At 47.6% G+C, this 15,083-nt stretch overlaps 1 protein-coding gene across 8 annotated transcripts in view; it reads right to left on the bottom strand.

The window, feature by feature from the left end:
* CHCHD6 (coiled-coil-helix-coiled-coil-helix domain containing 6) overlaps positions 1 to 15,083 on the bottom strand; it is a 250,023-nt gene that overhangs the window by 207,124 nt on the left and 27,816 nt on the right. For all 8 annotated transcript variants that reach the window (XR_010118639.1, XM_055260225.2, XM_055260226.2 and 5 more), the window contains exon 4: positions 13,809 to 13,953. Coding sequence is in view for 7 of the 8 variants with exons in the window: in XM_055260225.2 (XP_055116200.1) it covers positions 13,809 to 13,953 (145 nt within the window). In the remaining variant the exon portion in view is untranslated. The remainder of the gene's footprint in view (positions 1 to 13,808; positions 13,954 to 15,083) is intronic.

Genomic DNA, 15,083 nt, shown 5'->3' with positions numbered 1-15,083 from the left:
GAGGTTAAGCACACAATAGGCTATCGAAAGCACCCGCCTCGCGGCTGCTTGAAATTCCACACATGTGACATGGCGGTGTATTTCTATTAATGTCCAGTGTGTGTCAGCACGAAGATAAGGTGCCGACATCGTGTCCGACCAGTCAGCTAGAGAATGGGCCCTGTGTTCAACATTGTCTGACACCTGGGAGCCCCAAGAACAGAGGCTCTTGGGCGGATCCTGCCCTGGATGCACTCGCACACCAAGCGCCACTGCTGCCAGGGGAGGTGTAGAGAAGGAGCAGGCCCGAGGCAGGGCTGGGCTGCCGGGCCTCCTGGGAACCACTACACACAAGGAGAAAAAACACCAGAGGCTGGTGTGTTAGGGAAGGCACCCAATCAATAGGGGAAGAGGAGAGAGAGGGGAGTCTGCATCAAGAACAGGAAAGTCACGACTTTCCCAGCAAGGCTGCCCAGGCCGTGCCCGCTGTGCGAGGCTGATGTGCAGGTGCTCCCTTCCCTGTGGGCACGAGTGCAGGGGCAAAGGCTCCCGGTAGAAGCCACTCCACAGAGACTGTTACTCCCAATGTGTCTAGTCCCAGCGGCCTCAGAGCTTTGTTACTTGATATGCGTCATGCAAAAGGCTTTGCCACATACCTCTACTCTCCTCGGCAATACCCCTAAGCCACCCTGCCCAGCCACCCAAGTCCTAGCCAAGAACAGAGTACCAGAATCCCCCAGAGAAGCCTCGCCAAGATTTGATAAGGAAGGAGGAGATGCCACCAAGTGTAGGGGGCAGGGAGTGCCTTGACTCCGCTAAGAACACACCCAAGTGGGCAGGCAGCCAAGCACCCAGGGCTCCCTACCCACTCAGCCTCACAAGCCCAAGGTCAGTGAAACAAGCCAGTCCTGGCATCAGCAAGAACGCAAGCCCAGAGACAGCAGCCCTGAATAGCTGTATCTCCTTTCTAAGCACAAATTAACCTTGAGAGTTAGGAAAGAACAACTAGTGGGATCTGGAAGGTCTGTTTTAGAATTAAGGCTACCTGGCCGGGAGGAGTGTACTCGGGGGCCTCCGAAGCCTGAAGCCAGCCCAGGTGGAGGGTTAGAACATTAGCAACCTGGTAACAGCCGGTGTTCCTGCACTCAAAAGCACTCTGTTCGCTGTCCCTTTTTTGCCATGGTGGAAAATCACTACCCACTTCTATCCTTTAGACTCTATTAGTCACCCGTGCAGCTCCTCTCCTAGTGCATTTTGGGGGAGTTTGGCATAATAGAAAGAAAAGAATGTACTGACCACCTTCCATCTGCCAGACCATGTGCTGAAGGCTTTGCTCACATATTATGAAAGCATGCTAACAACTCCAGGAGAGGTATGCCATTTGACATGTGAGGAAACTGAGGCTTGGTTAAATAATGGGTCCAGGGTCACAGAGACAGTACCTGGGGGATCTGAGCCCAGGTGTAACAGAGTCCGGACGCTGGGCTCCTGCTAAGCCATGAGGCTATGGAAAGTGCCCTCACTCCCCAACCTGCATCCAGTCCCTCTTCCCTCTTCTTTAATAACATAATCCTGATTTTGTTTGGGGCAGTCACGTGTCCAAGCAAAACTGCTCACTATCCCAGCTCTCCTTTTGCAGCTAGAGATGGCCCTGCAACACAGTTCTGCCAATGAGAATCCCAGGGAAGAGTGTCCCTCCCACACCCACATAAAATAATAAAACTTCACTAGAACAAGGCTCTCAGCCCTTCCTTCTTCCTGACTGGAAAATTGATGTGATAGCTGAAGGCACAGCAGCCCTCTGCCACCATGAGGAGAGCTATACTGAGGACAGCCAGTCAAAAAGACAGGAGGTCCCAGCCTGGCCAACATGGTGAAACCCCATCTCTACTAAAAATATAAAAATTAGCCGGATGTGGTGGTGCACGCCTGTAGTCCCAGCTACTGGGGAGGCTGAGGCAGGAGAATCGCTTGAACCCAGGAGGCGGAAGTTGCAGTGAGCTGAGATCGCACCACTGCACTCCAGCCTGGGCATCAGAGTGAGACTCTGTCTTGGGGAGGAGAGAAAAAAAAAAGACAGGAAGTGACTGGATCCCTCTGAGGCACGAAGCTACCATAACCACCTGGAATGGCTGCCCCTGGTGTCTTGTTCATGGGAAGAATACACTTCCACTTTAAGCCACTGCCAACTGGGCTTCCATCACTCACAGCCAAAGCTCCTCCTAGCTGGTGCATGTACTGGTCTACCCAAGAGCGCTCTGCTCATAGCCAGCACACAGGAGATAGGGCCCTGGCTCACCAAGTAGACAAAAGGTAAGGGAAAGAATCTGGGACTGGGACTTTTCTCCTGCAAACACTTGTTGATGTTTTTCAGCCAAATAACCCTTTTCGATTCTATACCTTGCCAGTAGCCAGTGATGGCATCTCCCCAAGAGGGCAAACACAATCTGCTTCATTGAGAAATTGAAAACATTTTTCCACAAAAAGGAAAAAGCAGAATGGTAGCTCCCCAAAAACCATGTGAATAAATTGCATAAATAGACTTAAAATAACCAAGACCTTCCCCTCTCCCCAGCCCTACTGGCATCCTAGAGGCAAGCATAGAAGTGGGAAGGCAGCAGCCCAATTTCACTCTGGCAGGAGAGAAAAGGAAAATATACTGATGTCAGGTTGTCCTAGGGCTGTAAGGGCTGCCCCACTTGATCCACACACAGAAGAGTGGCAGGGCTGGTGGGCACTGACCCGAAGGAAGAGGAGCAGGTGTAGAGCAAGCACGGCAGCAGAAGGGGTGGTGCTGCTTCCTCTGACTGCCTGTGTCCTCACTGCCAGCGCACACCATCTGACATGAGCCAGGAGGGATGGCACCAATCCAATCAGGTTTCCCTACAGTATTAGGTTCACACATGACCACGTAAGACCTCTGTTCAAAACAAGAAACCCCAAAACTCTCAGACTGGCCTGGGCTTCTCTCAAGAACAAAGTAGGAAATCAGGGAGGGTGTCACCTGCTGCTCCAATGCCACTCTCAGATGGCTCAGATCATCCCTCCAGTTGGTACAATTTTCAAGGAACTCTGCTGCTCTGTTCCCTTGGGCTCCAGTGGGCACTCAGAGGCCAAGGAGCCTAGCTGAGGTCGGCAGCCTGGACCCTCAAGAGGCTGAAGAGAAAGCACTTCTGCACAGTTCTCTCCAGCCCCCAGCCACAGCTGTCAGCCTCCTTAGCTCATCCCTGGTGCTAACAGACATTTTCAGAGACATGCGATCTGCTAATTAGAAGCAGTGACACCAGGAATGGAACCACAATCAGCCATTTGCCTAACAAAGTTAGCAGCTAATGAGGATGTCCAGCTTCTGTCAGCACACAGCAGAGGTCGCCTGAGCCAGGCACCATAGCCAGAGAAAAGAAAACTGAAGGCATCTGCAGACCTGTGATTTGGTAATGGGGGAGGCTCCACAAAATCCAAATAAGCCCAGGTTGCAAAACCCACCTGTCCTTCCAGCTTCTTAAACAAAGAGTACACATGCACATCTCCTGCTACTCAAAAAATGTTGGGCTCCCCCTTCCTACAGCAGGGCCGTTCTAGAACAGTGAGATTCTGAAATCCCCACACTTGAATCTGAGCAGTCCACAGAGTAACAGCTTTCTTTAAAGAAGAGGAGTCCACAAGCTCCCCATAGGGTTCAAAACAGCTAGAGACTGCCTTTCACCTTCTCCTTGCTCAGTGACACCACACAGGCCAGCTTGTCCTGATGAACACCCTCCACCAGGCACCTCTCCACCCAACCCCACATCTTCCCCCAGTCCTTGTCCCCACTACCAGGGTGACCACCACCTATCTGGTGGTTAGAAATGTATGAAACAGTTGAGGGAAAAACATTATTTCTTCCACCCCAATTATCTTAGTCCATTTTCTCTTGCTTATAACAGAGTATCTGAAACTGGGTAATTGATAAAGAAAAAGAATTTATTTCTCATAGTTCTAGAGGCTGAGAAGTCCAAGTCATGGGGCTACACTTGGTGGGAACCTTCTAGCTGGGACTCTCTGAGAAGTCCCGAGGTCGTGCATGGCATCAAGTGGTGAGGGGACTGAGTGTGCTCTCTCAGGTTTCCCTTCCTCTTCCTACAACGTTGCCAGTCCTGCTCTCATGGTAACTCCTTAATCCATCAACTCATGAATTTAAAACTGGATTCAATCCATTCATCATGGCAGAGCCCTCATGACCCAATCACCTCTCAATACTGCCACACTGGGGATTAAATTTCCACATGAGTTTTGAAGGGCACAAATATTCAAATCATAATACCAAGGATACCATCACAATGCACCTAATGAAGTGGACAGGAAACAAGAACACAACAGTCTTCTTAGGGGAGATACTGGAAGCTCAGCCCACAGGTCTATTGGGCCCACCTGGCAGGAGTAAGTAGTAACCAGACCAGCAGCAGCCCTCCTGAGAGTCCCGCAAGCCCTTGAGAAGGTTTCTTTCGCTTCTGCTGCATGCCTCCAGTATGACCTGGGCTGTGGCTACCGCTGCTGCAAAGAATTGAGGCTTTGGGTTCTCACATAAGCTGAGCTATTGCTGAGGGCGGTGAGTGCCACTCGGTATCACCTGCATCCCACAGCCATCCTTTTGGATTTGGGATCAGAGGTCTTACTACCATCCCCTAAAACGCTGAACCCAGATGGCCTGGATCCCTCACCAAGGGAGTGGTAACACACGCAGCAAATTCTCTTCTCTAGCAGTCCCTGGCAGAGAAAAGAGCATCTGTTTCTCTTAGAGGTCAATAAGCCCAATAAAGCTATTCATCTAGGCAAGAGCTGCATCAGGGAGAGGGAGACAAAGCAGGGGAGGCGATCAGAATCACCTGGTGCACTTTTCAAACAGTACAGCCTCCTGGCCTGAGGACCACAGGGAGCCACATCCCTGGCAGGAACACTTCACATCCCTGGGGTGACCAGACTGCAAAAAGGGCCAAAAAACACTCTGGGGTCAATGGCTCCCAGCATTGGTCCAGGCACCAGCTTTGGGCTTGCTGCACCAGAATCACATGGGAGGCTGTTAGAAATACAGATTCCAGGATCACGGCATCCAAGAGTCTTACCCAGTTGCTTTGGTATCGGATCCAAGTATCTGCATTTTTAACAAGTTCCCAGGTGATCCAGATGCACAGCCAGGTGTGGAAGCCGGGCAGTGAGATGAACAGAGAGCCAGGCGACACAGGCAAAAGGGTCTTTCAACAGCAGGTTGGGTCAGAGCAGCCTCATTCCACACCCACACCACACCTCTAGGATGCTCCATGGCATCTGGCCATCAATAAAATGTTTCTAGGACCCCCACATGACTTCAGCCTCTCTCTCCAGAGAACCAGTCAGAAGCTACATGAACCTCACTTGTTTCTTGACTCCACATCCTTAAAAAAAAAAAAATCACTGATTTCTTTTAAGAATCATTTCATATCAATTCTGTCACGGAGACATGGGTGGAAGTGAAGGAGGAAGAGTAAATCCTAACTTTCCCAACAGCGCACAGCACCGCCTGCCCCTCACCTTGCAGGTAAGGCAGCATCATAGAAACATGAAGGAACCACAGTGATGGAAGCCGTCTGAACACAGCTGCAGCCTCACAGCCCGTGTTTGTCCAATACACCACTCTAGGATAACATTTCTAACATTTTGTGACACCAGGCACTGTACATATCTGTTCCTCATTTGGTCCTCACAACAACCCGGCCAAGGCAGGCATCACTACTGCAGTAGTGATGAACAGAGGGCCATCCCTGGACACAGATGCCAGACTCTCAGTCCCATGACTGAACGCCATGTCTGGTTTCTACAGCCTTCCTCCACCCTCAGTTTAGATAAAATATACAGGAAATAAATCAAAGTTCATTTTTGGCAATGTGATCAACTAAAAGGATTAAGCCAGTTTTCGTGTAAGCTTATCTACGTTTTCCTTTCTGCAAAATTTGTCACATCATATAACCACCAAGGCCAGGTTAAGTGGGAACCCAGGAGGCCTCACAGTGTCCCTTTCAACTAATTATTCCAATTCTCTAAACTATAATCTGCCACCCTTGTTCTCTGAGCAAAGATGAAGGTGAATGGCGCATGCAGATGGGCAGCTGTATGGCACAGCCCTTTCTACCCAGTGTGTGGACCCCTGCATATCCTGTGGAAGGACTAGCCCTGTACGTTAGCAGCCATGCGGGCCTGGACATTCAGAGCAGGAGTGAGGTCAGTCCCATCACTTTGGCCTTTTCATTTTCTTTGGGGTGTGAAGGGTGCTCTGAAGGTGATGACAACAAACAGGGTGCACTAACTCTAGTATCAGTTATGAGAATTTTCTTAATTATTTTCTTAAAGATAAAGCAGGAGAACTGAGTGAGACACCTTCCCTCCACACATTCACCCAAGGCACCAGTGCACAGGGCCTGCTGAAGTCTGTGAGCAGAGCAGAAGAATGGAGAGAAAGCCCATAGGCACTCCAGGCCTTCCACTGACCACCAAGCAACAGTTGTCTGCAGCTCAGGAGGGACAAGGAAGGACTCTCAATCACAGACAAGTAGGGCCTATAAAATAGTCTAGTGGACAGTCAGGAGAACTTAGATGAACGCTTCAGGTACTCAGGTCCTAAGCCCTGACAAACAGAATGGGTTTGATCCCACCCTCACATATCATATTAATAGTTTGAAGCTGAGGCAACACTACAGCCCACATTCTACTCAACTAGGCTACTCAACCTCCCACACTAATAGCCTGTCAAAAGAAGGAGAGTGGCCATTTCTGGGCATAAACACTATTTTCCTCAGTCTTTACTGGTCTCCTGCATATGATGATCAGCACCAATCAAAAACTACAAAGCACATAAAACTGCAAGCAAATGTGACCCAGTATCAAGAGAGAAAATAGTCAACATAACCAAACCCAGAGGTGACCAAGGTGTTGGAACTGTCAAATCAAGACTATGTTTAGAGGATCTACAGGTGGGCAACATGTGTAAAGAGATGGGGTATTTCAGCAGAGAAACAGAAACTATAAAAAAAAAAAAAAAGCCAAATGAAAAAAGAATCAGGAATTAAAGTAGAAATTAATGACTTTTCCCATACAGCGCACTGGGCTGTCTCCAGAAAAATCTTCATTTTACATATCAGAAGACTGAGGCTGTCAAATACCAAGACAAGAAACCTCTCACAAGAAATAATAGCCACTAAGCAACTTGGACCACCACCAGCGCTCCCACCCACTAGTTTCTCGAGACATCTGGGTACTCAGACTTAAAAAGTTAAAATCTCTGGGGCTGCACAGTCTAGTCCAGGAGAGGTTTTTTGCCCACCAGTCAAATCCAGTACACAGCCTCTTTTTGTATGGCCTCTGAGCTAAGAATGGTTTTTACATTTTTTAGGGTTGTAACAACAACAACAACAACAAAGAATATGTGGCAAAGACCACATGTGACTGCAAAGAGTAAAATATTTACTATCTGGCTCTTTACAGAAAACGTTTGTCAACCTCTGATCTAATCAAGAGACTAAGCTCAGTAGACAAAAGAAGAGAAGAAAAAGTAAAACAAGAAAGTAAAGAAAGGGGCTATGGATGTCATGGTTTTTTTCTCCCATTTATGCTTTTTACCAGTCATCTGAACACAGGCAATGCAGATCTCCACAGGATTTTCAGATCTCCACATAACACTCACACTGGAGGAGGTATAAGGGACAAGGCCAACAGAGTCCCCAGGTCACTAAACTTCTAAAACAGCCATGCCAAACAGCTAGACCCAGATATCAGGACTGCCTTGGCTGAATGTCAGGTAACCTACATTCAGAGTTCCCAAAGCCCACTCTCTCCCTTGTTCCAAGAACAACAAACCTAAAGTCTGTAAGACTCTGACTAGGAGACAAACATCTTTTTAGTTGACTCCCAGATATCATTATAATGAAAGCCTTTTTAAACTTTGTTTTGTTTTGTTTTATTGCTTGAAAAGGGTCAGACCTTTGAATTGTCACCCATTCTATAGAAGGCTGTGATGGGTGCTTGCTTCCAACTATTAGCAATGGGGCACTGCGATTGGATCATGAGGGAAAGATAACAGACGACTGCACAGCGGGCTTCAAAGCAGTAACACATCCAAACCCTCACCCACTCAAGATCTGCCATTTAATCACCATTCACTGCCTGTCTATAATTTGCTCAGCACTACAAAGACCAAAATGATCACACCACAGTTCTTATTCTCAAGGAGTTTATAATCTGGGGAACACGACAATACAAATGTAGGAGAGGACTGTTAGAAAGAAAGGCTACAGCTGTAGTAAAACCAAAATCAATCCTCCATCTCCCTCATAATTTTAGAAAATTGCAATTCAAAAACTTTGAACATCTTAAAATCATGATACAGTTGGCCACAAGGTATTGGTTCCAGAACCCTCTACGGATGCCAGAATCTGTGGATGCTCAAGCCTCCTACATAAAATGACATAGTACAGTGAGCCCTCTGTATCTGTGGACTTCGATCCACAGTGGGTTGAATCTGCAGATACAGAAACCCCTGGACAGGGAGGGCCAACCGTATCCAGTTCACATAGCTAAGGTGGCAGCTACCTGAAGCATCTGGGCATTGAAGAGAATGAAACAGTAAGAGATCAAAAGTCCTCTGCCACCAGGAGAGCAGGACAGGACAGCTACTCTCCTGGTGGCATCCTTAGGCTACAGGGGCACATCCAGGGACGGAAGCACTCTTGTTACCAGATCTTCAGTGGGAGGATTTGACCTTAGCTTCTTGATTTGCCACTGAAGTATTTTCCTAGTGATCAATGTCCAGCTGTCTCCTATTTATTTCTTTTGAGGTTCAGAAAACCACTCCACAGAGCTCCCCATCAGACTTCCAGGATGTCGTTCCACAACTGCACCTACAGTGGCCCCTCTAGCCTCCCCACCGCCACATCCTGCCACGCTTCCTATAATCCAGCCAAAGACCTCATCCTCCCGCAATGCATGGCCTTTGCTCAAGAGTGCCCCCTATCTGCAGCATCCTTCCTCCCTCCTCTCCACCTGGTAAATTCTATTCATTCTTCAAGATCAAGCTCACATTTCACCTCCTCTTAGAATTCATTCCCACCCTACCAGGAAGTATCAGGTGGTACTGCCTCCTTGCTCCTCGAGTGTCTTCCTGTCCCTCTGGGATGACCCTTGCAACACTATGTGGTCACTTCTCAGAATGTTTAATTCTCCTAATAAACACATCTTCCCAAGGTCAGAAGCTGTCTCTTATTTCCATTTATTAGGAAATTAACCCAGTGCCTAACATATAACAGGAATACAGAGTATGTGTGTGTGCATTTGTGTGTATATATATACTCACACATCATAAAATAATAAAAGAATTGCTCAGCAACAAAGAAAAGAAAGTTTTTGCTTTCTTGGGTTTTTTTTTTTAGACAGAGTCTCGCTGTGTCACCCAGGCTGGAGTGCAATGGCGCGATTCAGCTCACTGCAACCTCCACCTCCTGGGTTCAGGTGATTCTCCTGCCTCAGCCTCCCGAGTAGCTGGGATTCCAGGCATGCGCCACCACGCCCAGCAAATTTTGTATTTTTACTGGAGATGGGGTTTCACCATGTTGGTCAGGCTGGTCTTGAACTCCTGACCTCAAGTGATCCACCTGCCTCAGCCTCCCAAAGTGCTGGTATTACAGGCGTGAGCCACTGCGCCCAGCCAAGAAAGTTTTTGCTTTCTATCAGATGTACTGTATTCTTATATACCTAATAATATGTGTCAGGAATGCAACAGGCAAGGTTGTAAATCTCATTCTCACCTAAAATAAAGCCTCAGCCAGGACTTGATTACTCCATCCATTGGATTTTTAAGGCTCCACCCATCAGAAGACTGACATCAACAGCATTGTTCTTTTTATTTCTTCCCAGAATGTTTGATTTGGACTCCTAATTTCTCCATCAACTCAGAGGGAGAAACACCTCTCACAGGATCCAGTGACACCCATGGCCTTCACTCAGACCAGAACCAGGGCACCACCAGCGACAGCAAACACGCATCGACATGCACAGAACAGTTCATCACTGCTGCACTAGATGGGAAAGGGAAACACTTCTGTCATCAGAAGTACGTCAGAAAACTTATTACCTTTCCTTGTCATTAGTTTTATGAACTTTTCCCAATAATAAGCTGGACTAATCCCTTATGCAGAAGAGGATTTTTAAATCAATATTGGAAAAAGTCAGAGGCAAATGAAGAGGGTGGAAGAGCACATTACATGTTCAGCGGCACTCACTACAACAGAAAATCCTCTAGATGAGGCTACAGGTTCACAGGGAGGGCTACAGGGGTAGCCGAGAAGGCACCTAGGAGGAGTGGGTAGACAACTCATTCTGCTGGCGACCATGCAAGTTCCATCTCAGGGTCCGACCCTCCTGGAGGGCTAAGAGGATGTGCTGTGATCCACACACTGCCACACCACCACTCCCTTCAGCACTCCACACAGCAGGCTGCCAACTAGCCACCTCCTTCAACCTTTCCATGTGGAAGATGCAGGAGAGGAAAGAAAAATTTCCCTGCTTTTGTTAGGTTCTTCTCTCCATCTTTCTCCTCTTATTTAAATCTTCCAGAATATAGTTTTGAAAATAGTTTTACCTCCAATAAAAGCACTCCCCAACCATACCAACCCAAAGGGAGCCCCCTTCTTTAGAAGCGATGGCCATAGCATCTGCTCAGCATTTAGTTGACTGCCTTGGTTATCTGTTAACTTACAAAACAATGCCTAGTACCATCTTCCCTTCTCCTCTGTTTGTACTGAGTATCGAATATGGTTGTACATCTTCAAAATCATCTTCTGTAGCACCTCCTATAGGAGATGCCTTTCCAATAGCATCAAGCAATAGAAGCCAACTTCAGCTTACTTAAGCAAAGGAAAGTTGACTGGCAGGTCATCAGTGGATGATCCAAACCTCAAGAAGGCAGGACGACCAGACAGAAACCAATGGTACCCTGAAAGTGAAGGAGATGGCAAAAGATACAACCTCATAGCATGAAGGGGCTGATCGCAACACCTGAGAGACAATGAGGAACTCCCATCCTGGCCTCCCACCATTCCTCTGTACTCACTCAAAACTGAAGGTCCTCAGGCATGAGGTGCAAGCTGGCTGAGCTTGCACTGTGCCCAGATCCAGCTTCCACAGAGGAATTACAATCCCACCAAGTCTATACACAGCAGGAAACAGGAACACTCCCAAAAGGAAACTGGAACACCAGTTGCATGGAGAAATGAACGCTGAGCAGTCAGAAAATGAGAATGCCCATGAAAGTAGTTAAATGTTTTTAAAATGAAGGAAGTAATTTATGTCACTATTCCCTAAGAATTCTGGCTCAGAAAAGGGGATTATTATCCATCTAGAGACCTGAGGGGGATGGGAATCAAGTTCTTCCCCAAGGGATAGTCCTGAGAAAGCAGAGCTCAACCTCCTTTGCAGGAGGAAGAATGGGAAGCTGTGAATTCTCTTTCAATGTAATTAATACATTCCAGGTGAGAATGAAGAGACAGCAGACCTGTAGGTTGTGATCTTCCATCTCTAAATGAGGTCAACTTTTCCTGCTCATGCCATACTGATTAACCCGTCATCTCCAGGATAGAAGCCCTTCTTACTTGGTTGTCAGGCTGCCTGCAGAGGGGTAACAACTCATCTGCCTCTCAGAGACTGACTGCAAGAGCCTCTGAAGGCATGCCCTGGCCCCAGTTTCTCACTGTATCAACTGATTCCTCACCAGGATGCCACGGGGTTCTAAAAGCACAAGTCAGATCTCATCACTCCCATCCTTGCAAACTTCAGGAACCACTGACTGTTTCAGGATCGATGCAGGCTACTTTGAGGGTTAACTTCTCAGCACATCCAAAGCCTTCTAAAATCCAGCTTCAAACCTCACTCTTCTCACCGGATCCGATCACCTTCTCAACACCCCCCTCTGAGCCTAGCTGCCCCTCAGCCTTTAAGGCTGAGTTTAATGCCGTCTCTGATCTACCAGCTCTGATCCACCAGCAGCGTATACATTTGCATTTCCAAATCTTTTCTTCAATTTAACAACTACTGTAACCAATCTGGCCTTTTTCAAAGTTCTTAGTTTGTCTTCTCCATAGACTAAAACTTCCTGAGGGCTAGGATCCTACATTGTTTGTATTTCCCAGAGGGCCTGGTTCAACATGCATTTATGTGCCTACTGCACACTTCAAACATTTGTGTAGTCATCAAACTAGTAAGCTAAGGCCTGTGCCCAGCCAGCATGTCTGCCTTCCCCTCCTAGGAGAGCACAATCCCAAATGATGCTCTCACATCGTGTTCAACTCCCCTCTATGCAGCACCATGTGTACCAGGCTACCCACCTAAAGTAGGGCAAGGCTGTTCCTGGTCTCAAACCTCATGGCCTCCAGCAGATGTTATTAGATGCCGCCCATAGCCATGCTTCCCTCTCGCAACTTCCTTGCTGTCAGTCCTAATTCTAGCTGGATATGCAACCTCCCTAATGGGACTAGAAAAGAGCCCTAGCTGCAGTAGTGGAGCCCTCTCTATCCCCTCTGCTGAGGACTGGCTTAGCCATGGGCACCTGGTACAATTCAAGACAGTGTGATGTAGGAGGAATTCTGCCAGGAGCTTCTAGGAAAGTTATCCTTGTGATAGAGACACAAGGGCTGGCACAGCCTCTCTTCTTCTACTGAGGGTTTTACTGTCTGCATGGGACTTGTGGGGCAGTAACAGCCTTCATTAACCATGGGGACAGCCTGCCTAGGATGCACTGGCACACTGTGGATGGCAGAGTGGCAGGAAGAGAAGCACCAGGTCCCTGATGATGCTAGTGAGCCACTGAATTAGTCAACCCTGGGGGCACTTTGAGACTTCTCATGTTGCAAAATAAATGCTGCACTTAAGCAAAAAGATCCTAATGGCCACCCATCACTTAAATGTATTAATGACAATAACAGGGCCGGGCGGGGTGGCTCAAGCCTGTAATCCCAGCACTCTGGGAAGCCGAGGCGGGCGGATCACGAGGTCAGGAGATCGAGACCATCCTGGCTAACATGGTGAAACCCCGTCTCTACTAAAAATACAAAAAATTAGCCGGGCGTGTTGGTGGGCGCCTGTAGTCCCAGCTACTCAGGAGGCTGAGGCAGGAGAATGGCGTGAACCCGGGAGGCGGAGCTTGCAGTGAGCCAAGATGGCACCACTGCACTCCAGCCTGGGCGACAGAGCGAGACTCCGTCTCAAAAAAAAAAAAAAAAAAAAAAATGACAATAACAATAGTGCACTCCCACGGTCTGCCAGCATGTGCTAAGTCCTGGACAAATACTGTCTCCTCTGATTCCCTGGGTAGTCCTGTGTGTGAACATCATGATCTTCAAGCAAGGCTCACAGACAGGATGTCCAGGATTTGCACCCAGCCTGCCTAACTCTAAAGATGATGCCCTCCCTGTCATATATTACATGCCCCTCACACCCTCTTGACACACATACCACTGCAGCCCTGACATCTGTGACGTTTCAGAGCTGAGTGAGACTGTCGAGTGGTCTAGTCCCTTACTGGGTAGACCTGAGGCCACAGAGACTGCAAAAACATGCCAAAGGCAGCAAAGCAAATCACTGACAGAGCCAGGGCTGGGAGAACCCAAGTTCCTGGCTCCCAAAAGACCCTTTTCCACAGAGGCGAAGCTGAGCACATCCCAGGGGCAGCCTGAGCCAGCAGGGCTTCAGATAACCAGGTGCCAGGGCCCGCCCCCTATTTCCCAGGGTGCTGCCCAGTTCAGAAGGCCAGTTCAGGGAAAATCTGCACTCACCAGCCGGACTGACTTCTGCTCCTCATGCCTGATGCTGCCTTCGCCCGTGGGCAGGGATGCCTTGGAGTGCTTGGTGGCAGCCTCTCTTTCCCTCTTTGCCACCTGGAAGAGCTTATCCTGGACAGCACCATGCTCCTGTTCATACCTGTGCAGAAGAAAGATGAGGAGAAACAGATGTGGATGGCTCAGGCATCAATGACAGCTCCTCAGACAAGGGGAGATAATGACACTGAGCCAGGACAACACAGCTCAGGAACAAGAGGAGACCTGGCCAAGTAGGCAGCCCCATGCCCGGTGAGAGTCTCGGGGGGGGTTCAATCCGCGAATTGCCTCCACTTGAGAGCTTGAAGATTTGAGATGGTAGTAGTCCTGTTTTGAACATTTAACTCTTCATTCTGAATATGTTCCTACCCTTTGACCTATTTCTGGGCATTCTGCCTAGTAAAATAATCCTATAGAGAAGAAAAAAAGTTATTAGTGCTGAGATGCTCTTAACAGTATTATTTATTGTAGTGAAAAAAATGCAAGCAACCTAAATGTCCCAAAATCAAGGTCAAGCTAAAGAAAATATGGTGTGATCATATAATGATCCATGACATCGCCACTAGAAAATAGTCTTTCATTTGTCTGTAGGTTGAATCTAAAAACTGAGAACCAATAAATGCTTTTAGCAATAAAACTGCTTATAAAGCAGGTGAAACTAATGACAAATCATTATAATACTAAGTGAAAATAGCAAGATATGAAATTATCTAAGATATTCAAAAAATAACCCTAAATGGGGGTGAGGGGTCTGGGTGGAGAAGAACATGAAATACTCCAAAATATTAACGGTGGTTGTCTTGAGATGATGAGTCTATGGGTGATTTTTTCACTTTGTATATTTTCTAAATCTTTCATTAGCATGCATTACTTTACCATTTTTAAAATGTTTAAAAGTACCAAAAAAGCAGGGTTCAGGTTAGTAGTTGGCTTTTCTTTTTTTTTTTTTTTTTTTGGTTTTGGGTCTCACAATGTGGTCCAGGCTAGAGTGCAGTGGTGCAATCATAACTCACTGTAAACTCCAACTTCTGGGCTCAAGCAATCCTCCCACCTCAGCCTCCTGAGCAGCTGGGACTACAGGCATGTGTTACTACCCCCCAGTTAACGTTTTTAATTTTTTTGTAGAGACAGGGTCTCACTATGTTGCCCAGGCTGGGCTCAAACTCCTGACTTCAAGCAATCCTCCTGCTTTAGCCTCCTAAATTCGCTGGGATTACAGGATTGAGCCGCCAC

The sequence above is a fragment of the Symphalangus syndactylus genome, chromosome 21 (assembly GCF_028878055.3).
Source record: "Symphalangus syndactylus isolate Jambi chromosome 21, NHGRI_mSymSyn1-v2.1_pri, whole genome shotgun sequence".
NCBI classification, from domain to species: Eukaryota; Metazoa; Chordata; class Mammalia; order Primates; family Hylobatidae; genus Symphalangus; species Symphalangus syndactylus.
Note: the sequence above shows the minus strand (reverse complement) of the source record. Positions and strands in the feature narration are given on the sequence as shown.